Source organism: Antechinus flavipes, chromosome 6 (assembly GCF_016432865.1).
Source record: "Antechinus flavipes isolate AdamAnt ecotype Samford, QLD, Australia chromosome 6, AdamAnt_v2, whole genome shotgun sequence".
NCBI classification, from domain to species: domain Eukaryota; kingdom Metazoa; phylum Chordata; class Mammalia; order Dasyuromorphia; family Dasyuridae; genus Antechinus; species Antechinus flavipes.
This window is the reverse complement of record NC_067403.1, coordinates 1,520,764-1,548,342: the sequence shown is the minus strand read 5'-3', so window position 1 is coordinate 1,548,342 and position 27,579 is coordinate 1,520,764. Positions and strand designations below refer to the sequence as shown.

Below are 27,579 nucleotides of genomic sequence, written 5' to 3'. Positions count from 1 at the left end.
TTCCCCTTCCCTTCTTTCCTTTTCTTTTTCCATTCCTTTTTTTACACATGCCAATTTTGAGACACATCTTTATTGATATTATTTAGTACTGTTTATAGGGATTTGGGTGATTGTTGATATTTTCTTCTGATGATATTGGATCACTTTAGCTGGAGTGATTTAAAATTTGAGTGACCAGATGGTGGCCTGGCATGGAAGAAGGTTGTGTTTAGGCTGGATTCTTATTTCTTCATTCCCCTTGGGTCTGTATCTATATATCTATCTATCAATAACACGCTATAGTATTTGATAATATATTTTATATATTGCCTGTATTCCTTCCAATCCTAAGACTACAAAAATACTTTTGAGATTCCTTGTATAAATCACTATCACTTGCTTCTTTCTTTCTGTCTTTCTCTTTCTCCATTCATTTGACCACTCTACATGTTCATTTTTCCTTTCCATAAGAATATATAATTAGAATAGTAGCTGCATATGTCTTTTTAACTAAGATTTTTTTCTGTCATAACATAACTCTAAAAGTAAGACAAAGGGTGTCTCACTTTTTTTGATAAATTATTTAAAAAACACTTCCTGGGCCAGTTCTAAATGTTTGTTTAGACAGCTCCTTAATCTGTTCATTTCTTCATATGCATAGGGCAGAATAAGGCCTTGCATTTTGTAAATACATGTCAGCATGTGCATTTTCTTACTGAAAGCTTCAAATGTTTTGTTCCTTTGTTTTTTTATTCAGGAATATGAATCGCCACTCAACAGTAACATCACAGCATTCGCTTTGAAGGCAAAAGTGGTCTACCCCATCAATCAAAAATTTAGGGTAAGTATTCAGAAAATTATTCTATAAAACATCTTAGTTCTTTAAGAAACACTAATTAAATGCTTTCCATTTGCCAGGTACTGTGCTAGGAACTGGTTATACAAAAATGAAAGTAAGATAGTATCTAATTTTGAGAATAGATACAAAGATAGAAATATATCAATACTGATATGGAGTGATATCAATATCCATGCATTAGAGTGAGAGTCTGATCATAGGTTAAAAAAAATTAGAAATGAGGTGATTTTATAGGAAAGGTATTAGTAGCTGGAAAGCATAGATAAGGAAAGGCTTCATATAGAAAATTTTTGCTTCACCTCAGCCTTTCAAAGAGAGAAATGGGGATTCTAAGAAAGAGGAATGAAAATGAATTATCTTCCAGGTATGTTGTATAATCAGTACAAAGACACAAAGTCACGGGTGCCATTTAGGACAAAGAGTAAGACAAATAAATTGGCTGGACCATAGTGTGTACAAAAGGTAGTAATGTGTAATTAGATTGGAAAGGTCAATTGAACTTAAGTTGTAAAGAACTTTAAAAATGCACTTTAGGTTTGATCCAATAAGTGCTAGCTGCCACTGGAAGTAAAGGAGGAGGGCAATGACATGATTTGATCTGTGTTCAGGACAGTAACTTTGGAAGCTGTGTTGAAAATGGATTAGGGGGAGAGATGGGGGGAGAAACTTGAAACAAATTATTATGATAAATCAAGCAAGCAAGTACCAATCTAGGCACAGTGCCTGGCCAAGTGCTCAGAAGATAAAGATGAGCAAAATAGAAAGGCAATTCCTGCCCTCATGGGCCTCACACTCTACTGGAGGAAGATAATACATGAAAAAATGACTGCTGGAAATTTGAGATGAGGAGTTCTTTTGAAAGACACAGTAGCAAGTCAAGTACTAGAAGACCTGGGAAAAGAAAGAAGTGTGTGGCTCTGAGTCTTTCCTCAAAATGAAAGAACTCTCTAATAGAAAAATGTCATGGGATGAAGGAATGTTCCTAAGGTTACAAATGATGATGGAAGTTCTAGGGTAAGAGAGCATTTGAGACATGATAGAAAGTCAAGATAATCAGGACTTAGTAAATTATGATGGTCTCACTGTCCATTTTTGTGTTGCCTGCTGCTTAAGATAATATAAATATAAACAATTTTCATAAAAGATAGTTGGTGATGAGTACATAAGAGAGTTATATAAAAGGGGTATATAAAACAGACATTTTGTTATACATGGCCATGGGCAGAAAGAATATGGGATAGGCCAAAAGAGGTTGCTTTAGGACTTTGTTCAGAGAAGAGGAATCTACTGGATAAAAAGTATCTAGACAAGCAGTGCAGACAATAGTAGAATCTCTGGTAACAGAAAGCTGAGAATTAAATTCAGAGAAGAGAGGACAGTAGTCCACGACCTTCATATTAGTCTAGCAGCTCCTACCAGGACAAATGCCAGTTACTCTACACTCTGCTTTTCTACTCCTTCTTGTATGAGCAAGAGCTAGTAGATCTAGAAGACAGAGAAAGGCAGAGCTCTTCAGTGGCTGGCTTCTCTTGAGATTATCTAAAAGAGAAAAGGTCCAGCCATCCCAGAGAGTTCTTGGGTATGACCGTTCCTAGAATATCCCCAAATCAGATTATTTCAGTGTTTTAGTGTTTGCAAAAAGAAACATAGAAAGAAAAAAAAAAGTATGCGAAGGTCCAGTTTATTTCTCTTGAATGCAACAAGCTTTAGTATTCTATCATGTGCAGGACTATATGGGACCACACGAAGACAAGTAGCACAGGGAAGCTTGATACCTATCTTCATGGAAGTCAGAGGCTGGTAGGGAGTTAAGATGCCCAACACTAATATCTACAGCTGACAATAATCAGAAGATAAGTTCAGTAGAAAGCACAATAACAAATTGCCGTGAGAGGCAAAGGAAGCTGTCCAACAGCAGGAGGAGAGATCAGAGGGAGAGTCCTGAAGGAAATAGTCTTTATTTTAGACTTTAAAAGATGTGTAAGCATTCAGCAGGTGGGTAGAGGTAGGAGACCATTATACTCATAACATATGGAGCTACCTGAGGGAAAACATGGAAACCAAATACAAAATATATTCCAGGGACATCAGCTTTTCAGTCTGAAGCATTATGTATACACGGGAGTATTATGAGATAAATCTGGTAGGTAAGATGGACATGGGGTGACAAGGGCTTTAAATGCTAGGCAAAGGAGGGTGGAGCCAAGATGGCAGAAAGTTGACAGGTCTTTGAGCTCTTCCTATTTTCCCTCAGATGAGCACCAGATCAAGTCTCTGAAGAGATTTTGGAGTGACAGAACCTACAAATACTTAGAGTGTCACAAATTTCTAACAGAAGTTTACTTGAAAGGACTTTAGCAAAGATCTGTTTCAATTCAGGCACAGGGGAGACTGCTAGGCACAGGGGAAACAACTGGACACAAGGGAGATGACTGGTTACAGGGAGACAGCTGGGCACAGAAGCAGCTCAGCAATAGAGGTGCATCCATATACCAGAGAAATTTACTGGAAGGCTCTCAGCTAAAATACAGCAACATTGGTTACTCTGTCCTGGTTCAGAAGGCAGTGGGTTAGCAGATTAGCTGTGAGAATCCCATACAACTACAAAAGGCAAATAGTGAATCCCAGCTTTATATGGGACTTTCCTAGCACAGGAAGGAAGCCAGCAGCATGAAGACACTGCCACCTGTAGAGGAAGCTTGGTACAATCTCCCCTTTAAAAATGAGCAAAAAATAAAAAGAGCTCTGACCATAGACAGCTTTTATGGAGACAGAAGAACAGACCTCAAACCCTGAGGACACAAAAGGCAAAACATCTCCAGGTGAAGCTCAAAGAGGGACATAAATTCATATAAGGCTCTCTGGGAAGAATTCAAAAGAAGGATCTTAAAAGAGAATTAGAAGAAAAATTGATAAAGGAGATGAGATTTCTGAAAAAGGAATGCAAAAAAGATAAAAAAGCTAACTGAAGAAATTATTTTCAATTTTTTTATTTTTATTTTCAAATCTAAAAATTAGATTACTCAATGAGACATCAAGAATCAATCCACCCCTCACCCCCCCCCCAATGAAAAAAAATAGAAGAAAATGTAAAATGCTTCATTAGAAAACAACATGAAAATGCTAAGGAATATTGCAGCTAAATTCCAGAATTATCAGATCAAGAAAAATACTACAAGTAGCCAGAAAGAAACAATTCAAATTTTGAGGATCCACAATCAGAATTGCCCACGACCAGGCATTTTCCACTTCCAAGGATTGAAAATCCTGGAATATGATATTCTGAAGGACTAAGGAATTTAGATTGCAGCCAAGAATCAGCAAACTATCCAGCAAAAGTAAGCATTATCTTTCAGGGGAAAAAATAGACCAAAGAATTACAGGGTTTTCCTTTATTTTGATGAAAAGACCAGAGCTGAACAGAAAATTAAATTTTCAATTACAGAACTCAAGGGAAGCATAAAAAGGTAAAAATGGAAGACTTTTTTTTAAAGGTCAAAAAGGCTTGTTTCAATAGTCTTGTCATGAAGAGAGCCCTCTGTACCCAGAGAGAGGACTATGGGGACTGAATGTGGATCATAGCATAGTATTTTAACTTTTTTGTTGTTGTATGCTTGAATTTTGTTTTCTTTTTTGATATAATTCTTTTGCAACATAATAACTGTGGAATTATGTATAGAAGAATTGCATGTGTTTAACATATATTGGATTATTTGCCTTCTAGGGGAGGGAGTGGGGGAAGAGGGAGAGAGAAAATAATTTTGAACATAAAGTTTTGCAAGAGTAAATGTAAAAATCATCTATGTATATGTTTAGAAAATAAAAAAGCTTTAATAAAAAAAATAAATGCCAGGCAAAGATTTCTGTCTGTATTTTAAATTTCTCTAATATTGCTCCACAATTACTTTTTAAAATATCGGAACCTTGTCTTTATTTTATAAAAAGAACTAACCTATTTGGTTAATTTAAGGAGAAAATATTAGCCCAAATTTGCTGGTTGCTTCAGTCCTATCAGAAGTATTATGTATGTACAGGTTGAAAGTGAACATTTGAGAATGCCATTAGTTAATAACAAATAGATTACTCCCTTTCTTTTGCTATACTGAATAATGGAGAGTCTCCAATCCCTCCCTCCCTTTTCTGTTATAATAGCCTCTTGCTGATGGATCATCCAACCCTTCTTTGCATGAAAATTTGAAACAGGCAATTTTGCCTAATCAAATGATGGAAGTTTCTCCTTCAAGTAGTCTTGGATCCCTCAGCCAGGGAGACAAAGAAGATTGCAGTTGTTCTAGCAGCATGCACTCTGCTATCAGTGATGACCGATTTCATGATAGAACCTTTCCTAAGGTGACTTCTTTCCCTGAGGTGTTGACCTGTGAAAGGTAAGGACCAAGTGATAATATTCTAGGGGAAATGATACTTGAGAGGATAGGTTTTCTGCATTACCTGTCAGTCACATAAGAATACTGTTGCTTTATCCCTGCAGTTAGGCTGCTCGATGCTGTAGTCAGAAGAGTTCCAGAGTCAGAGAGACTTACCTTCTTGAGTTCAATTCTGGCTTCAGACACCTATTAGCCTAGATATGTCACTTAACTTTATTTGCCTCAGTGTCCTCATCTGTAAAATGAGTTGGAGAAAGAAATGGCAATCCACTCCAGTGTCTTTACCAAGAAACCTTAAATGGGGTCATGAAGACCTGAGTATAACTACCCACAAAATAGACATGTTGTTACTATTATTAACAAATGATACATCATAGGCACATTTTTATATATAGTATTTATAGAGCATTTAAATTTTGCCAATCTCTGATTTTGCAATATTTTATTTAGATGTCTCATTTTATTCTCTCAATAATCCATGAAAATAGATGATATTATTACCCCTGTTTTAAGGATGAGTGAACTGAAGCAAGCACAGCTAGGAAGAGATGTGGTGCCGGATTTGAATTCAGGTCTCTCTATTTTCCACTTTATTGACTTCACACCCAGCTGCCTCAGGTTTATACAAGTCCCTTTATTCAGCATTACTTGTGAAAAAAAATGTTGGTGATGATGGTGGTGATAGTGATGATAATAGCATCCCCTTACATATGTGCAGAGGCTTAGGGTTGTAATGACTGCGGGTTTCTAGCCTTCTGACAGCACATGGAGGCAGGTGGTGCAAAACACACCTCATTTTGCAGAAATTAGAATCGGGCATAGAGGAAGAAAACAACCTTATTTGGATCAGAAATGTCAGAACCAAGATCAGAATCCAACAGAACTATGCAGGATGCTTTGTCATTTAATAAGAACAACAAAAAGGCAACCAGTAAAAGCACTTTTTGATTTAGACCCATTGAAAAATGGAAGATGCTCTCTTTGAGGCAATTATTTCTTTATTATGGTAACTTTCAGGAAGATATCAGATCATCTCTTGTTTGGAATGTCAGAGAAGAGATTTGCTTCTTGTAGAAGCTGAGTTTGCTTCCAGCTCTGGACTATACACCTAAGAAATCTGCTGATCAGGCACTTATTAAATTGTAGCATGTTTTCATTGAATGTGATCAAGTGCTTTTTTTGTTTCACTTTTTTTTTCTTTTGGCAGGAGAGTCCACCTCCCCCCAAATTTAAAACCCCAAACCTTATAATAAATATGAATCCTTTACCTCAAAAATTGGATAACATTATTATTATTATTATTATTATTATTATTATTATTATTATTATTATTATTATTATTATTATTATTACTGAGGCAATTGGGGTTAACTGACTTGCTCAGGGTCACACAGGTAGAAAGTGTTAAGTGTCTGAATTCACATTTGAACTCAGGTCCTCCTTTCAGGGTTGCTGCTCTATCCACTTCACCACCTAGCTGCCACCTTGGGTAACATGATTGAACTTTTTTTTTCAGGAATTGTTATTGATCTTTTTGCTAACCAGAGACCTTATGTCTTTTAAAATCATTTGCCTTTCTATTGTTATCATATAAATTATTATTCTGATTCTTCTCCCAATTTACTTTGTCTCAGTTTCCACACAACTTCCCAGATTTGTCTGAAATCATCCTTTCACAATTTCCTATAATGCCACAATATCCTATAATATTCATAATTTGTCCACTCATTTCCCAATGGCTGGATATCCTCTTAACCAAAAGGAGATGCTATAAGTATCTTACATCTGGGTCCTTTTCTTTCCTAAGATACTAGATATCTTTTAGAGGTATCCCTTGTTGAAAGGTATATTATTGTTCAGTGACTTTTGGGGCATAGTGCCAAATCGCTTTCCAGCAGGCTTGACCAATGCATAATTCTACCATCAGCACATTAACATTCATGTTTGCCCACAGCCTCTCAATTTTCATCATTCCTGTCTCCCCATCCTTCTCTGTTTTTTTTTTTCATTTTTATCAATTTGAGGTTAGGAACCTTAGATTTCTTTAATTTACACTTCTTTGACTGTTAATAATTTGCATCATTCTTTCATAAAGTTGCTAGTACCTTGGATTTCTTCCTTTGAAAAGTGCCTCTTTGTAACCTTTGATAATTTTATTGAGAAGTGACTCTTATACTAATCTTTTCCTTATATATTTGGGATATGGGCCTTTATCAGAAAGTCATTGAGATGGGTACTTTTACAGCTTTTCTCTGGGCCCAAACTCAGCTTGTTTCATTGTTTTATACATTTATATTGTTGTAATTATTAGGTATATATCATTGTATTGTTTATTTTTTATGCCTCAGTTTCTATTATGCTCAACATGTTCCTAATTCTAATTTTTTGACTCAGTACTCTCTCATTCTCTGTTACATAATCTCTAAATTATTTTCTTCAACAAACTTCTCCAGCATGTAATGTCATCACTCCAGGATAACAATTCATGGGTTAGCTTCCTAGATAATTTTCAGCCTGGCTTAAAAGGACTGATCCTGGCAATAGATAACTTTCCTCCTCTCCTTTGGAGATTGTCTTTAGCCTAGTCTTTATTTAATTTCCAATATTTCTCCTTCCTTCTCACTCTGTCACTATGAAGGAAAAGCTAATCCTGTCCACACATTCCTTCCATTTGATTTTTTTTCCTTTTATCTCTTTCACCTTCTGTCTTTTCTTATCTTTTGCTTCAAAGTTCAATTACACATGTAATTCTCAACTATATCTTTTCTAGGGCTGATAACTTTTAGACATTTTAAATATAATATCCATTTTATTCTTTCATTTGCAGCCTGCACACACTGGGATGTCATTTCACTATGATCAACTCCTTTACATTTTAATGAGTAGGCATTAAATCTGGGTTTTTCCTCTACCTTCTAAGAGAAGATCTGAACATAAGTCATGGGGCTTAGCAAGAGAACTCTGGGCTGATCTTCATTATTATCTCAAAAGATCATACAAACTGGAAAAAATAAATTGGTTGGAAGATAAATTGAGATGCTAAGGTGTGAACTATAATGTATGACATACTGCATTTGAAGTTAGAGATTCTATGCTGGAATCCTCTAGTTCCTTCTGGCTAGCTGTATGACCTTGAGCTTAATTTCATCCCTAAAAGTCTTGGGTTCATCTGTAAGATGGGTATAAAGATATCAATGGCACCTCCCCATTTTAGAGAGGGCTCTAAGGCTTAGAAGAGATGTTGCACGTGAAAGCACTTTAACTGCAAAGCATTTCATCATCATTAGTTGTTAGGGATAATGGTTCTTGTTGTTTGTGGGCTTACATGTCCTTTCCTGACAAATGGGCTCTGCGTGATGTCCCAGGAATAGCAGCTTCTCTGACTCTTTCTTAGCTTGTTCTCATACGCTGAGAAGCGACTGTATCAGGATGCTGAGACATTATCTCTGACACTAAGGGTGTAGGCTGGGCAGGACATCTATCTCTCTGAGCTTCAGTTTTCTCACCAGTAAATGAGGAATTTAACCTGATCAGGGCATCTTAATCTGGTTTCTTTCATGGACACTTCTCCAACCTGGTGAAACCTCTGGATCTTTCAGAATAACTTTTTAAAACATGAATCAATAAAATATTGATCAATAAAATATTTGTGATTACATGTATGTATATGTGTATGTATGTGTATATATGTATGTATGTATATATTGTGTAAATAAAATCTTTTTTGATATATTGACAAACTACTATGTTAAGAACCCCTTGACTGTATCACATCTCAGTTCCTTTTCATTTCGATGATTAATGATCTCTTACAATGTTGATGACAATATTTGACATACCTACCTCAGAGGGTTTTGGAACATAATATATTCTTTCAGTTTTGATGCATCATAGAAATGTAAGTTATTTTTCTATCATCATTCATCCTCCAAGTTGGGTTTTAATTTTTAAGTTGAAATTTTATATATATAATAATATCTCATGAAGACAGAAGGAAAATGAAAATGCATCGGGCGTGATTTATATAAATGATTTAGCACTATAGTTGACAATGTACATTGGTGAGCATTGTACTAATGAAATTTCATGGGAGTCATTTATTTAAGTCATTATAATAGAGTTTTCTTTTTTTTTTTCTTTCAGTTTTGATATTAGCTTATGTCTGCATACCCTTCACCTGAAAAGCCTGTTACTCTTAGATAAGGACCTGAGGCAGGAACAACACATGGTAGGTGGAAGGTAGTTGTTTTTTAATGTATTTTTTTATCTGAATATGAATGTGATTTTATTAGAAAATGTGAGTGCTTTACACATTGAAGAAACAGAAATTGCAGTGGTGAGTTCCCTTTACCAGAAAGTCAAAGGACTATTTCTCAGGTATTATACCTAGAGGAGATTCTCATTCAGGTATCAATGTGATGGTCTAAGTGGCCCTTAACTTGGTGTCAGCTGTTTGAATCTGTAGATATAACACTTTGTCCATACAGTTTATAAGAAGGATGGGCGCCTTCCTCCATAAACACTTTCCCTTGTCTATTTATTATGTCTTTAGACATGAGGTGACTGCATTCTCCAAGCTTAAGACAGAGAGCTGAACTAACTCTGGTAGATCCTACCAGTCTGAAAAGACTTGGTGTCATGCCTGAGGGCTGTATAAGGAACAGTTGAGCACAATAGCAAGCTCCATCAAAGAAGATTGTTCCTCAAGGAATCCCTTAGTTATCAGTCAGAATTTCCTTAGATTATAAAGTAGCAGTCACCAAAATCATTTGATATTGGCAAAGCAATAGATTAGTTGATCAGTGGAAAAGGTTAGGTTCACAAGACAGAATAGTCAACTATAGCAATCTAGTGTTTGACAAACCCAAAGATCCTAACTTTTGGGACAAGAATTCATTATTTGATAAAAACTGTTGGAATAACTGGAAATTAGTATGGCAGAAATTAGGCATGGACCCACACTTAACACCATATATCAAGATAAGATCAAAATGGGTCCATGACCTAGGCATAAAGAACGAGATTATAAATAAATTAGAGGAACATAGAATAGCTTATCTCTCAGACTTGTGGAGGAGAAAGAAATTTTTGACCAAAGATAAACTAGAAACCATTACTGATCACAAAATAGAAAATTTTGATTATATCAAATTAAAAAGCCTTTGTACAAACAAAACTAACGCAAACAAGATTAGAAGAGAAGCAACAAACTGGGAAAACATCTTCACAGTTAAAGGTTCTGATAAAGGCCTCATTTCCAAAATATATAGAGAATTGACTCAAATTTATAAGAAATTAAGCCATTCTCCAATTGATAAATGGTCAAAGGATATGAACAGACAATTTTCAGATGATGAAATTGAAACTATTATCACTCATATGAAAGAATGTTCCAAATCATTATTGATCAGAGAAATGCAAATTAAGACAACTCTGAGATACCACTACATACCTGTCAGATTGGCTAAGATGACAGGAAAAAATAATGATGAATGTTGGAGGGGATGTGGGAAAACTGGGACACTAATGCATTGTTGGTGGAGTTGTGAACGAATCCAACCATTCTGGAGAGCAATCTGGAATTATGCCCAAAAAGTTATCAAACTGTGCATACCCTTTGATCCAGCAGTGTTTCTATTGGGCTTATATCCCAAAGAAATACTAAAGAAGGGAAAGGGACCTGTATGTGCCAAAATGTTTGTGGCAGCCCTATTTGTAGTGGCTAGAAACTGGAAAATGAATGGATGCCCATCAATTGGAGAATGGCTGGGTAAATTGTGGTATATGAATGTTATGGAATATTATTGTTCTGTAAGAAATGACCAGCAGGATGAATACAGAGAGGCTTGGAGAGACTTGCATGAACTGATGCTAAGTGAAATGAGCAGAACCAGGAGATCATTATACACTTCAACAACAATATTGTATGAGGATGTATTCTGATGGAAGTGGATTTCTTTGACAAAGAGACCTAACTCAGTTTCAATTGATAAATGATGGACAGAAACAGTTACACCCAAAGAAAGAACACTGGGAAACGAATGTGAACTATTTGCATTTTTGTTTTTCTTCCCGGGTTATTTTTATCTTCTGAATCCAATTCTCCCTGTGCAACAAGAGAACTGTTTGGTTCTGCAAACATAAATTGTATCTAGGATATACTGCAACATATCTAACATATATAGGACTGCTTGCCATCTAGGGGAGGGGGTGGAGGGAGGGAGGGGAAAAATCAGAACAGAAGCGAGTGCAAGGGATAATGTTGTAAAAAAATTACCCTGGCATGGATTCTGTCAATATAAAGTTATTATAAAATAAAATAAAATATTAAAAAAATAATTTCCTTAGAATGCTGAATGCAAAGCTGTGCTGGGAGTAATTTGGATCTGCATAAGCAGAGGGTATGCCCAAGTGAAGAAATCATGTGATCTTAAAATATCAATATGTGTGATTTAATAGTAAGTCCTCCATCTAGATGGAAAAAGTTTGTATTTTACTCAAATGTCTTATATATATATATATTTGTTTACTTTATGGAAAATAATTATCTTTTATACACATATGTGCTTTATTCTAAAATGATTTAGTGCAAGATAGGCTCTTCAAAACTTTAGCGATGATTCCTGATTGGGGAATAAAAACACTAAAAAAAAAAAAAAATAGAGTATCCTGATGAAAGAAATATGACATTCTTTGAAAGATCTAAAATATTATTACGAGACAAAGATTTGAAGGAAAACAGGCATCGTAAATAAATTTGTTCTTAAATGAATGTTTTATTGCTATTTCTATGTGTCCTCTTGGTCTGCAACAGTAAAATATTGACTTAAAAAAAGACAAAACAAAATAAACAAAATCACTGACCATGCCTGGTATATGTTTAATTCTATACCCGTGGTCTATTGCACATTTGTTATTTTTACTTTTTTTGTTCTATTCGTCAATCTAATAAATGTAAGGTGTAATAGCTTCAGAAACATTTTAATTTGCTTTTCTTTAATTGATATTTTAGAGTATTTTTTTCATGTGATTATTGATAGCTTTGATTTCTTCTTCTGAAACTGCTTTTTCATATCCTTTAACCACTTATCAATTGACAAATGACTTTTTTTTTTTACAAATTCAACTTGCTTCTCTACATATTCAAGAAATAAGGCCTTTATCAGAGAACCTTGCTGTAAAAAAAGTTTTCCCACTTTCCTGTTTTCCTTCTAGTCTTGGGTGCATTGATTTTGTTTGTGCAGACCTTTTTAAATTTGACATAATCAAGGTAACCATATTACATAATGTTTTATCATAAATTTTTCCTTTATCCATAAACTCAGCAGACAATATTTCCCATGATTCCCTACTTTGCTTATTTTATTTCCTTTTGTTTAAACACACCCATTTTTACCTTATCTTAGTATATGAGGTGAATGTTGGTCTGTACTTAGTTTCGACCATAATGTTTTCCAGTTTTTCCAGAAATTTTTGTCAAATAGTGAATTGTTTGTCCCCCAAATCTTGGATCTTTGGGTTTGTTAAATACTAAATTACTGTAGTTATTTATTGTAGTCTATTATATACCTAATTTGTTCCACTAAACTCCTAACTGTTTCTTAGCCAGTAGTAGATTGTTTGGATTATTACTACCTTATAATGTAGTTTTGAGATCTGATATGGCTAGGTCATCTTACTTATTTTTTTCATTTATTTCCTTGTTATTTTTTACCTTTTGTTCTTCCAAATTAATTTTGTTATTTTCCTAACTCTATAAAATAATTTTTGACACTTTGATGTTTTAAACTCTCATTTTCTATGCCGTATGATAACTTCTAGGACCAATATGCTAATATCCTATAATGTTTTCCTTTTTAAAAAATCCAGTGATTTTACTACAAGGATAGGTAAAAACCAGTCTTGCATTATTGTTTTTCTTCTTCTGATAGATGTTTATCCAGATTCTCAAAATGTCCCTAAATGATAGTCTTCCAAAGAAGAAAGCTGGTGATGACTTGTATCAAAAGATCATTTCAAAACAAGAAATGGTAAGAGTTACAGCTTATGGGTCACAAAAACATTTTCATAAGACTCGCATGGTTCTCATTTTAGTCAGCAAACATACAGTTGGTGATAACTAAATGTGCTCTCAAAATGAATGTAGATCTCAAATCTTTTTAAGTGAACTATTTAAATCATAAAGAACTTTTTGATCATATCCCTTGTAAAATATTAGTGACTGTTAAAAAGATCATCAATAATAGGTGATTAATATTAGTTCCAGAATCCAAGTAATTGAGTTCTAAACCTGACTCAGGCACTTCCAAGTCCTTTAAATTTTCTGGGACACAGTTTCCTCATTTGAAAGATCAGGGGATTGGACTGCATAATTTCTCAAGTTTCTTCCAGCTTTAAATCTATGATATTTATAATCCTATTCATTCTATAAATATTGTAACCTAGTCCTCTTTCATCATCTCCAGGATATAAGTTGTTATTTTAATCTAAGCTGATGTTTTTCTTTTTAAATTTTATGCCCAGACTTGAGAGCAGTCCAATCAGCTAGGTGATACAGTAGATACAACACTGGGCTTGGAATCATGAAAACTTGATTCCAAATAAGGTCTTACTAGCTATAATTCTGGTCATTTTGCTTGGTCTTTCTCAATATCATTGTCTCAAAAGGGGACATAATATCATCTACCTCATAGAATTGTTGTGACAATCAAATGAAATATCTAGCAAGAGCTATGTAAACCTTAAAGTGCTCCATAAATATTGTCATAGATTAGTAGTCCCCTTGTAACAAAGATTCTTTAAAAAATGTCTGGGGGAACTTAGGGATTAAGTGACTTCTTTAATGTACCCAGCCCATCCAAGTCTTTCTCATTCATATCTCAACAAACTTTAAAATATCAATTTTTCTCTAAGTATATGATTTGCTTTGTAAAATATCATTTTAAAACAAGCAGCAATTTTAGAAATTTTTCAGATTTCCCATTGTTGCTGGTGATGAATTACCTACTAAATGGTGCTCATAAGGCAATGGAAAATGGCCAGGAGAGGTATCACTGGATGAGGGTGGGGGAAGAATGGTGCTCAAGTTCTCCCATTGACATTTCTGAGCTCTGATCTTAGTCTAAATGCACTTCACCTTTCTGACTGAGAAAGTCTTCTTTCCTAAGGTAATATACTCAAAGCTTTCACCTAAAACTATACTAAAGAAAATGCATTGGAAACTCTGTCAATGGGAATTGCTATTAATCTATATGGACAATTTATGGGAAGGCAAATACAAGAATCTCTTAAGACAACAGGTGTGGAGGGGTTAAAGTGAACATTCATACAAGGGCATCTCTCACTGAGGAAAACACTGATCCAGCAAAAGGAAGCAGCTCAATAAGAGAAAAAAGAAATAATGGCCTATTGGTACTTATCACGCCCTCTTTCTTGATTTCCTAATCATTTTTGATAAATGCCAAACTTTTATCCATGATTTTTATTTTTTAATTAAAGTTTTGGGGAAAGTTCCTTGTGTGTGTGTGTGTGTGTGTGTGTGTGTGTGTGTGTGTGTGTGTAGATCTTGTTCCCTTAAAAATGTTTACAAAAAAGCAACCATAAGCTTAAAAGGATTTAGAATCATGAAATTATAACAATATAAACATAACAAGAAGATGTTACATGAACTAGTTCTAGGGAGTAACAATAATGCCTTTTCCCCCTCCCTGTTTTTTTTTTTTCCTTTCTTCCCTGAGCCTACATATGGTTGTATCCAGTAGGTGTTCAGTAAATAGAATGGTTATATGGTGAGTTGTAAGTACCCTGAAGCATATTACCAAGAATGACTCCTATGGAAGAAATGACATTAAATTCATCAATAATGATGTACATGATCAGTAAGGAGGAGACCAAGTATTCCCTGAGTGTGAGGAAGAATGGATGGATAGCTTGAGTGTGCTCCTCATTTCCATGAAATAATAAACATTCAGAGGAATGAGAAAAGAGTTAAAAAATGAAAGAGATGAAGTCCACATAGTACTAAGATTTGTGACCTCAACTAGGAAGAGGAACAGACACCTACTGCGTTTCAAAGGCTATGTTATGTGATTTTTAAAACAACATTTTTTGAACCTTACGATGACCTGTGTAGTAGTGTTCTTATCTCTGTTTTACAATTGAAGAAACTGAGGCAAACAGAAGATAACTGACTTAACTAACATCATACAGGTAGGAAGCTTTGAGATTGGATTTGAACTCAGTTCTTCCTGATTCCTGGTTTAATCCTTTATCTACTGCATTGCCTAGCTGCTTCAACTAGGGAAAAAATAGCCATATGGATCAGGACTTTGGTGGGACTTCATATTAAAGCAAATGGAAGGCATTCCCCGACCCAATACTAGTATTTTTTTTAAACTTTTATTAACGATCCCACTTCAACATATAAATTTAATTTACACATTTCAGAGATCCAAAGAATTATAAGACACAATTTCTGCCCTCCTGGGCTTCCAGTCTAACAGTTGAAAACAGCAAGAGAAGGACAAAGTGCTTGCTGTAAGAGGTTTAAGGAAGAACATGTTCATAACTCAGATATCACTATGGATACACTCCTAGTGGCCACAGCCATTGGCTTTTATCTCTATTTACAGCAGTGAAAAATATTTTTTTAATATTCAATCATAGAATTTCATGTAAATGATCTCTCAGGATCCTCACAACAATTCTAGGAAGTAGGAATTATAAATACTTTTATCCTTATTTTCCAGGTAAAGAAACTGAAGCTTTTCAATATTTAATACATTCTACAAGGCCACACAGTAAATACCCTAGATCTGGAAAGATCTTGTTTAAATTGTCTTAAAAAGGGGGTTCAAATCTCATGTCCCCATCCCCATTAGACTGAGCTCCCTGAGGGAGCCTTTGGGCTCATTTTATATCCCTAGTACTTAGCCCAGTGCCTGGTACCTTGTAAGCATTTAGGAAATGTTTGTTCATTGTTGCTTATGGGTAGCTCTCTGCTCTTGCCCTCAGTTTTCTTAGCTGTAAAAAGAGTAAATTAGGTAGATAATGTCCAAATTCTATTCCATTTCTAAAGCCTTTGTGACCTTAAGTTTCAAATGAATACCTCCTTATGTGTACCACGAGGATGACATTGCTTGCATCCATGTCAGAAGATTTTTATGAGATAAATATTTTGTAAACCTTAAAATGCCATAGGACCAGGAGTTATGGTTAAGAAAATCAAAACCTATGGGGCATTTTAATCAAAAATGGACAAATAGCTTTTTTGTTGCAGCTAAAACTATGGGGAAAATATTTGTTCTCTGGTATTTAACATGCTGTTATTGGAGTAAAGATTTTTTTTTTGGTTTAATTTATGGTGATTTTTTTTTCAGAATTTTGAAGATTTAGAAAAACAAATTCAGTCCAAATTATCAAACACAGAGATGATGGGTGCTGATAGTTCTGAATATTCTACACTGGAAGATATTGAAAGAAAAGAGAGAGAATACTCAGAACACATAATACATCATGTATGTACAAAATTATTTTATTTCCTTTGCAATGCTTACAATATTGGGGAAAAAAATGTTCTCTTCCCTCCTCCCCTTCCCCCCTCCCCGCCCCCCCCGCCACTGGGCAATTAAATCAATTAAATAAAAAAGACTGAGCCTGAAAGATTATTAGATGCATTCCTTTACTTTAGGGACTTAGTTTTCTGGTTTTTAAAGGTAAGTGGTAGAGAAGGTATAATTAAGATTCACAGACAGAAAATTTGTTTAAGTTTCTATCCTTGGTGAGAATCTCAGAATGATCTTTTGTAATTCAAACTAGAATTTATTGGAGCTTTCCCTGACAATTCTGCCTCCTCACTTGGATAGAGAAAATTCCATCTGGGAACTTTATATTCCATAGACCCTTCTTAGAAGCTATCTTTGATGTGGGGCTGGAAAATGGGCATAAGAGGGACAGTGCTCTAGGGCAGGTTAGGTAGTGGAAAGAGAATCGGAGTCAGAATTTAGAAATTTCTGTTCAAATTCAGTTTGCTACTTATATATTTAATCTGTAACCCATGCCTGGACTGGCAGGACCCTGACCTATAGGATCTTCCTGAGAAAAACTACCAGCCACCACATGGACAGAGAAGGGAAACATTCATAGAGTGCCTCCTATGATCAGGTACTCTGCCAAGTGCTATTTTGAAATTATGATCTCATTTGATGTTCCCAACACCCCCGTGAAGTAGGTGTTATTATTCCTCACTTTACAGTTGAGGAAACTGAGGCAAATAGAGGTTAGGTGATCTATGCAGGATTGATAAGATTGATGGTAGTCAGAGAGTTGTTAAAATCCCCTTATGGTTGGCACAGGTTCTTCATGAAAGAATTCATGAAACCACATATTATTAATTGGCAAAAATGAAAGTGCGTTGTTGGATAAGAAGCCAGTTTTGCCAAGAGACTTGACTTCTATAGTGGCAAAGTCCTATTAGGGAAATGGAGGCTGACACTGTGAAGAGAATGCCTTCTCAGCGAGCAGAGTTCTAGCAAGCCGCTTTGGACCTTCTGTAAGAAGTGAGTTTAGAAACTGCCCTTTAAAAGGAATAAATGGATGCTTCAGGTTGAAAAGGAAGCCAAGGTTCCCAGACTTCAACACTTATCAGTTTTCAGCCCAGATCTCCTATTGGAATTAATAACACTTCAAAGAGGTGCTTTTTTCCCAGGATTTCTAATTTAATCAAAGGTTCTGGCATCCCCAAAAGATAACTTATGTGGGCGGATATGCCTTCCCCAGGAGGGGCTGAGTCTCTGAAAGGGATCACAGATCTAAAGGAAATACAGTTTCAGAGTGATAATCTTAAAGGGAATAGTTTCAGTAAAGGGAACAGTTTCCCTCCCCCTTCAGGATCACATAGTTAATAAGTATCTGAGTTCAGATTTGAACTTGAGTTTTTCTGACTCCAATCTCAGCATTCTATTCATGTGCCACTTAGTTGTGTGTGTATGTATGTGTGTGTGTGTGTGTGTGTGAGAGAGAGAGAGAGAGAGAGAGAGAGAGAGATAAAGACACACAAAGAGAGACAGAGACAGACAGAGAGAGAAAGAGAGAGAGAGAGGAAGGAAAAACTGGAACAGGAGCAGAAACTTGGGAAGTTTAGCGTAGAGTGTTCAAATTGGAATCCCAGCTTACACCAAGCAGCTACATGACCTTGGACAAGACACTTCACCACTCTTCACCTCAGTTTCCTTCTTGGAAATAGTCAAAAATATGACCAAGGTCTGTCCCAATTTAGAAATTCACTATTGAGCGATGGTCTGTCCGGGCTCTCACACCATTACTTTGTATGCATGATTTGAAGTAAAGTTGGCAATTACCAATCCATGACTGGTATAATGGGCATAATTGGGCTCTTTATTCCGTGAAAATCTTTACAAAGCTAAAAACCTGGCTTCAGCCCTGACACAGTTTGCCATCTATTAGACAGAATTAATAACTGGTATTGAGGGTTCACTTTGTGTTAAATACACTCTTTCCCTCCCTTTAGTTGCTCACCTCTAGGGATCATAAATAGTCATAATCATAGTATAAATGAAGCATCAGATAATGATGATAATTGCAGTTTTCTTAATGAATAGTATTTTGGCCTTCCATTTCTGTTTTTCTGTTTTGAAATAGGCTTCAAATAGAATATAGAGTTTGATATGTGTGGGCGATTAGTTTGGGGTTCAATGACTGCTAAGTTAGGACTTTTGTGATTGAAAGAGTTGAAGATCCTTGGTTTGGCTGAAGCATAAGAAGAGATATGTACTATTGAACCTTTCCTTTGCTATCAGGACTTAGAATCAGGGGTCCTCAAACTACGGCCGCAGGCCAGATGCAGCAGATGAGGATGATTATCCCCCTCACCCAGGGCTATGAAGTTTCTTTATTTAAAGGCCCACAAAACAAAGTTTTTGTTTTACTGTAGTCCAGCCCTCCAGCAGTCTGAGGGACAGTGAACTGGCTCCCTATTTAAAAACTTTGAGGACCCCTGAGAACATAGTTATGCAAGAGTGTGACAACTGCCACTTGATTTTAAATGAATCAACGATGCAAAATAACAAATAAAAAAGCTACACTGATGAATGGAACTCAACTGTTCAGGGCAAAGGAAGCAGGATGGGCAGCCCATGGTATGGAAGATTGCACTCAGTTCTGGTGGGAGATTCAGAACAATGACAACCTAGAAGATGCCCATAAAATAAATGGAGACTGATGCCATGGCAACCAAGCCTTGGGTGAAGGAATGGAAAATGGTCAGTCAGAAGTCTTAGGGAGTCAGGGGAAGACTACATGGTCATTTCCATCCAAAAACTAAATGGATACTGGGTAATGAGGATTTAGATCTGCTTTGATCCAGAACTAATACCAGTAAGGGATAAGAAGAAAATTTTGGTTCAGTGGAAGAGCTAGTCATCTGTAGTTTTGATATGTGATCTAACAAGATCTAAGAAGAGTCATCTAACAAAGTAATTGCTGCCTTGAGAATTAGCACTACTAGATCTGAACCACTGACCCACTGAATAAAAGCTATACTCAATGTAACACATTCTAGAGTGGTCTAAATATTTAGCCTATTCCTAAAACTTCATTTAGCTTATGTTTATATAGCAACTTCTAGTTCTCTGATATCTTTGTGCCTTTGTCCTTTGTGGCTGACTCATTATTCCATCATGTCCAACTCTTGGTGATCATGGTTGGGGTTTTCTTAGTTCAGTCTTCCTGGAGTGGTTTGCTGTTTCCTTCTCCAGTTCATTTTATAAATAAGGAAACTGGGGCATATAGGTTTAAGTGATTTGCCTAAAATGACACAGCTAGAAAGTTTCTGAAGCCATTTTAGAACTCAAGGAGAAGATTCTTTCTGACTCCAGTTCCAGAGCTCTGTCCATTATGCCACCTAGTCAGCCCCATGATTTCCTGGAGCATTTTAAAAGCCCAGTCCTTCATAATTTTCCTATAAAATTGATCTTTCATAGGTCATGAGTAAACTCATTTCTAATTAAAAGGAATGCTTGGCAAGCAGAGTATTTTGTAGTTGAACTCCTCAGCTCTGTTCCTCCCAAAATAAAGCAATTTTTTCTAATCTGTCACAATGCCTCGGATTTGACCAAGGAATGACATAATATTGTACTAATAATTTAGCTTTTGGTTCTCTTCTTCATTTCTTCTTTATAATTTACATATGTGTTGATCACCAAATGTTTTATCAAATGATCTAACATTAATTGTAATAAATAATATCACACATTTTTGTAGCCCTTTGAAGTTTCCAAAATGCACTGTTAAAAGCTATTTTTCAGGGAGATAGTACAAAAATTCTTATCATCATTTTATGGAAAAAAAGAGCTTAGACTGGAAGAAGTTAAGAGGCTGGGATTACATGGCTCATAAGAGCAGAAACCGGCACTCAGACCCAAATCTCTAGACCCCAAATCTTCTCTTCTTTTCCACCTTATTATACTTTCATTCTGGAGACCAGAGTGAAGGATTTCCTTTGATACCCATCATCACAAAACTGTGATTGCTACAAATTAACCTGAAATTAGCCAGCTTCTTTGATTGCTTTTTTTTTTGCATTTTCTCAGCAATCTTCTTATATCCTTAGTCATTTGATAATATCAACCCAAACCAGGGAAGTGTAAAAAAGGTTGTCATACTAATTACCATCTATGTTGTCAAAAAAAAAAAAATTCATGATACATGCTGGAGAGGATGTGGGAAAAGTGGGACACTAATAAATTATTAGTAGAGTTGTAAACTAATTCACCCATTCTGGAGAGCAATATGGAATTATGCCCAAAGGGCTGTGCAGACCCTTTGATCCAATAGTGTCTCCCCTGGACCTGTATTCCAAAGAGGAGGGAAAGGGACCCACATGTGCAAAAATGTTTATCACAGCCCTTTTTGGAGTGACAAGGAACTGAAAACTGAGTGGATGCCCAGCATTTGGAGAATGGCTGAATAAGTTATAGTATATGAAAGTGATGGAATATTACTGTTCTATAAGAAATGATCAGCAGGATGATTTTAGAATGGCCTGAAGACACTTGCATGAACTGATGCTGAGGGAAGTGAGCAGAACCAGGAGAAAGATTATGGGATAATCAATTGTGATGGACTTGGCTCTTTTCAATAATGAGGTGATTCAGGCCAATTCTGATAGACTAGTGATCGAGAGAGCCATCTGTATCCAGAGAAAGGACTATGGGAGCTTAATGTGGATCAAACCATAGTATTTTGACCTTTTTTGTTGTTATTCTTTGCTTGTTTGATTTTTTCCTCTCATTTTTTCCCTTTTTGCTCTGATTTTTCTTGTGCAACATGACAAATATGGAAATGTTTAGAAGAATTGTACAAATTTAAACTTTATTGTATTATTTGCTCTCTAGGAGATGTGGGAGGTGGAGAGGAAGGGAGAGAAATATGGAACACAAGGTTTTTCCAAGGTTGAATATATTTGGATGTATTTTGAAAAATAAAAATATATTATTTAAAAAAGAAAAATCATTTCAAGTCTTATTCCAGAGATATTCCTGGCAAATTCTAGTTGTTCTTAATTCAAAAAATATTTATTAAGTACATATTGTGATCCACAGCAGAAGTTTTTGACCTAGTGTCTGTGAAATTATTTTTAAAATATTTTAATAACTTCATTTCAATAAAAAACAAGTGATCCAGGTATCTCCACCAAATCTCCACTACCATTTACAGGACAGGCAAGCAAGCCTCCCCAAAGCATCAAGGTGCTATGAAGAGGATATGAGTTATTCTGGGAAGCAATATCTGTGGAGATTCAGCCTAGAAATTGCCCCTGAGTTCTGAAGACTCAGAAAATAAAGTTCTTGCCACCACATGTTCCTTGGCACAATCACATGGCTCAGTGTAAACTGAGATGTTTTTATCAATGGAAGTGACTTCAAGAAGAAGCATTTCCATCTGCTTTGCTGCTGCCCCCAAAGATCATAGGACCTTTCTGATTTTTTTTTCTATTTATGTTGTTGTCCCCATCAGAATAAAAGTTCCCTGAGGATTAGTAGTGTTCTCGGTACTTACACTTAATCTAGTGACTTGTACATTGGAATTCCTTTAAAATTAGTTTTTCATTGATTCCTTCATTTTATGTAATTAATCTGTCTGCCTTGTGTTTCTAGGTCTTTTATGCAGTTAAAATAATCATTCTGAAAAGGAATCAGATTGCCTAATGCTACACTGTTTCTGTTTCATTAATGGGCCTTATTTGCTTAATAGCTAATCTATCTGTCTCGTCCTGTATTCAGGGTCCAGAACTAATCTGAGGAGATCTAGTCTTGGTTTGTTGGGCAATTGCCATGCATTGCTCCGTAAACCAAATATACTCAGAACATCCAGCCTTTGTTTCTTTAGTCATTTCATCTTTTATCCACCACATACTGAAGGTGTGAACACAAATAACCCTGACTCTAAATATAATATAGTTGGAAGATAGAACCCAATTTATAGTTCAAGATCAAGTAGGACATTAGAAGTCATATTGCCAAACCTCACTTTATAGATGAAGAAACTGGAGACCCATACAGGTTGTGGATCTTCCACACAAGTAGCAAGTGAGAGGAGTGGGATTTCAACCAATGAAAGATATCCTGACTGAAATCCACTGTAATTTTTCTTAGTTTCAAATCCAAGATACAAACTGGGAACAGTAAATAAATATAAAATACTTTGTCAGCTGTAATGCAGAAGTTAATGAAATAGTTCCTGTGAACTTTGAGCTGCTAGCTGATGTCTGTACCTGTTCCTTTCAGATCAGTATGTTTCCTTAAGCTCTCAATTAATTTGAATACTTAAATTGTGTTTACTGTAATCCTTCCTATCCTTATCTTAAGCCTCTTCATCTTCTGAAAAGATGCTTTAAAACTGAATGATAGCGCAGTAGAAAGCTGGGGTAGCGTGGAATTCTGTACAAAATGAAGCAAATTAATCAGTGTAGAATTGTAGATATTTTCAGGTTGTATTGTACAATATAGAATGTTTGAAAACTATTCAAAGATATCCCCTACACCCAATCATCACTTGGCTATGCCATCTTCATTTCACAGATGGAAGCCTTCTGGAACCAAATGGAAAAAACCCAGTTCTTTCTCCTAGACCAATTGAAATGTATGAGTGCCAAAGTCGGACAGATCATGCAGAATCTGACTGAAGGAAGGATTACAGCAGAGGAGTTATTAAGTACCTCTCAGGACTTGCAGACCCTGGTAAGTAGAAAGAGCTCAGAGGAGAAGGAAGGCATCAGGAGAACAGAGACATGCTCCCATCCATCTGAATGTGTTGTGTTCCCACAGGAGGACGTTTGTGTACTGTGGCTGAGTGACTTGAGGTATGATAATGTAATGGGATATTCTTAGATGAAGAAGAAATGGCAGGCATGAGTTATTCAGGAAAATGGGGAAATTTATGTGAGCTGAGGAAGACAGAAAATGGCAGAAGCTGGTGTGCTTTCCATAATACAGAAGCCCTATAACAATAGAAATGGAAAAAAAAACACCCAAAGAAAGCAAAATCCTTAATGATTACAAAAATGACTATTAATTCCAGAGTACAAGAAACATGTCTGCAGAGAAGCAGAAGTCTAATCACACAGAATATTATGTAAATTGCCAGATGAGGTTGCTCTTATTTATTGTTTCTGCTTTGTTGTGAGAGATTTTACTTATTTATTTTTATTTGTGAAGATCAAATAAGACATTTATTTTAATAGTTTCCCTCAATAATGTGTAAAAAACAAGTTTAACATTCATTTTTTAAAAATTGAGTTCAATTTTTTTTCCTTCCTCCTCCCCATCCCTATGAGAGATTTTAAAATGGATTCCCCACATATGGAATATTTCCAAGCACAGGGTTTCCATGGCCTTGAGAGGCAGAGATGTTGGCAGGTGCCATTCACAATGGGAGAAGCTAATGATGACATTAGTCCTCTGTGCCAATATATCTACAAAGAGTTGGAGGGATAGCTTGTCGGAAAATTGCAAAGATCTTTTCATGACCTCAGCCTTCTCCTAGAAACAAAAGACCATCTTTGATTACAAAATACTACTGGTATTTCTGTAGGACAAGGAAATGTATGAATATTATTTAAAAGGCAGAAAGATTCATCATGGGTGTGACCAAGCTAAACTTAGTACCAAGGACAAATAACAAAAAAGAATAAAAGATAGTATCAGAAAAACATAGAATGATAGGAAGAAAAGATGGGCTGATTATGTGGCAATGTGGAGGGATGTGGAGAGGTGAGTTTTTCAATAATATCTAAGAGATATCAGGAAAAAGTGAGGATGTCCTCAGTACATTGTATGGGTCTCTTAGGTGAGATTATTTTCATAAAACCAACTTTTAATTTTGTTTATTAGTTCAATTGTTTTCCTTGCTTTCACTTTTACTATTCCTTTCTTGGAAGGAATGTAAGCCAAATTTCTCATTTTACAAACTGGGAAACTAAAATCTTTAGAGATAGTGGGATTTACCCAAGGTCACAAGAATAGTTAATGGCAGGGCCAGGATTCGAATGTGTATCCCATGGCTCCAAATCCATTGTTCTTTCTGCTGTCTCTGTAATGAGTCACTGTGTTGATCAGCAATATGAAATGTTTCATATTTGAAATTTTCACACCGGTTCTTTTGGTTTTTTTTATTTGATTTAGCATCATTTCATTCAGGTCTTTCCAAATTTCTCTGAATTCTTCATATTTATCATTTCATAAAATTCAGTAATATTCAATTACATTCATATATTCCTATTCATTCAGTGGCTCCCTTCCTTCTTTGCCCATCTACTTTCCTTCTAGCTCTTTGCTACTTCCAAAAAGCTTCTAAAATATTTTGTACATATTGAATTCGCATCATCTTCCTTCCCTCACAATGAACATTGGTCACCTGAGGCTGCCTCTCCTACCTCTGTGCCTTGATTCATTCTGTTCCCTCACCCTGGAATGCTCTATCCTATTTTGTTACTGAATTCATGGCTGCTTTTTTGAGACCACCAAGAAACGTTCCCCTCTACGAAGTGCACACTGCCCTGAGGGTCCGCAGGAGACAGTAGTAGTGTAGATCAAGCAGCAGTCTAGGAGTTGGAATCTTAGCTAGGCCAGATTCACACAGACAGAGCAGACTGGTTCAGACACTTGGTTGTGGTTTCTCCCCGAGTCCTGCCAAGGTCTAGAATTCTATAACCCTACAATGTCCCTATTAGACTTCACAGAATACTTTTCCTTGCACCATACTATTGTACTGCAAGGCATTATTATTATATGTTATGATTTCCTTTGTCTGTTTCATAATACTGTAGGAAGCTTCTTGGGGTTAAAAGCCATGTTTTAACTAAACTTCGTATCTCACCCAATAGATAGTAAATACTGTGCTCTGCACACGGCAGGATGGTTACTATAAATTGTAGTGATTGCTTTAAGCATTTCAGATATATACAGACTAGATGCCAATAAAGTATAACATAATCATCAGTAACTTATACATCCCTAATACTTTAAAGTTTGCAAAGATGCTTTAATATATCATATCATTTCATCCTATGCTATGCCTATTTTACAGATGGAAAAAAATGAAGATGAGAAAAGTCTCATAGCTAGTAAAATTTTGAGTTGGCATTGGAACTCGGCTCGTCCCAACTCCCAATTCCAGCCGTGATTTTGTCAAGTTACCCCTCAAAATTATCTCATAAACATTTTTGTTTAATTTCATGGGAGATATGTTATTATACATATGTATATATATATATATATATATATATATATTTGCTTATTCATTCATTCATTCATTTACTTATGTATTTGTTTTTATCTATCTACCTATTTCTAGGACCTTCAAGAGAGAACAGTTGGTTTGGAATATATGGCCAAAATGATCAACTCCTTAAAATTACAAATTCAGGAAGAGACCAAGTGTTGGTTGATGGTGATTTCCCGAGCATTGGAGTCATTAACCATTGCAGGAAAACTCTCTGTAAGACAGAAGGAAGAGCTGCTAACACAATTGCACAAAGCTTTCTGGGAAGAAGTAGAACACTATAATAGTGGTACGTGGCTCAGATTTGTTTGGTCTCTGAAACGCTGATTATTTTGTTCTGATAAAAATATGAACACAATTTGAATATTGGTAATGTATTTTCAAACTGAGAAGGAAGAAAGTTATTTCTATGTTGGCATGGTGAATCCACTAATTGGTGCTAATACCACCAATTACTATGTTAGAGGGCAAAGGTGATTGTGGTCATCTCAATATGGGAAAAACCAACCTACTTAAAACATCAATTTCTTGGTAGCATTCTGTACTGTTCAGTGAGTGCCATTATCTGTTACTTGGATTCCAAAATACTGTCTCTGTCATTTTAAGTCCTAATTTAAACTAGTATAATCACATCTATTATTTGAATTTCTCATTTGGAGAAATTTCTTCATGCAAAGACTACACCAGTTTTTTAAAATCATGTGCAGCTTTCACTTTTTAAAAATTAATAATACACTTGCTTTATTCAGAGTGGGAGAGGGATAGAATTCATTATATTATAAGACAGATTATTTTGCTGGAACCATATGTTCTGGTCCCGATCCAGGGGTTTTTAAGTCTGATTTTGCCATCCTATAAGCTACGGCCCATTACATCTGGGCAAAGGTGTCACAGCAAAATTAATTTTAGTTCATTTCAATTTAAAATACCACCATGTCATACAATAGATTTTTTTATTAAATGAATTATTTTGCCATTCAGATAAAACTTCTAAACATGTGTGTTGTTTGCATCTCTTTGCTTGTATGAAATACAAAATTTCTTTAAATACATGTGTTATTTTCAAAAGGCCAATTCTCAATCAAGTAAGGAACAACTCTCCTAATCCATGTACCTCCCCATGCAACCCCACTCCTTTTTAATCACAATTATGTTTGTATTGGCTTTAATTATCATTTTATACCATTAAATTACTAGCATGCCCTTGACTAGAAAACAAAGTCATAACTACTTCTATGTTTATACAACACAAGGCCATGCATAGCATAGGTTTTTATTTTTCTATTTAAGGTGATGGTCTTTTCACACCTTGTTGAAGTAAAAGGCTGACCCTGCATTCTTAAAGGATCTGCCATTGGAACACAGTGTGTAGCAGGTTCTACTAAGTATTAAAGACTGGGTCCAAATTGGGGAGAGGGACAGGTTGGAGAAACAGAGACAGAGAGATTACTAATGGGGCAATAGCAGTTCTTAATGTTATCTAGAGTGGGGTTGAAAGCTGAGTCAATGGAAGATTGATACCAAAAAATCAGATTCTTCAACTTTCCCTTCTTCCCT

General features: G+C 35.7%; 1 protein-coding gene across 1 annotated transcript in view; it reads left to right on the top strand.

Moving 5' to 3' along the window:
- The window catches only part of EVC (EvC ciliary complex subunit 1), a 105,511-nt gene that overhangs the window by 17,833 nt on the left and 60,099 nt on the right, over nt 1-27,579 (top strand). Inside the window, exons 3-9 of the mRNA XM_051963850.1 lie at nt 737-820; nt 4,991-5,223; nt 9,367-9,451; nt 13,155-13,253; nt 16,602-16,739; nt 23,322-23,480; nt 26,095-26,311. Of these exons, the coding sequence (XP_051819810.1) occupies nt 737-820; nt 4,991-5,223; nt 9,367-9,451; nt 13,155-13,253; nt 16,602-16,739; nt 23,322-23,480; nt 26,095-26,311 (1,015 nt within the window). The remainder of the gene's footprint in view (nt 1-736; nt 821-4,990; nt 5,224-9,366; nt 9,452-13,154; nt 13,254-16,601; nt 16,740-23,321; nt 23,481-26,094; nt 26,312-27,579) is intronic.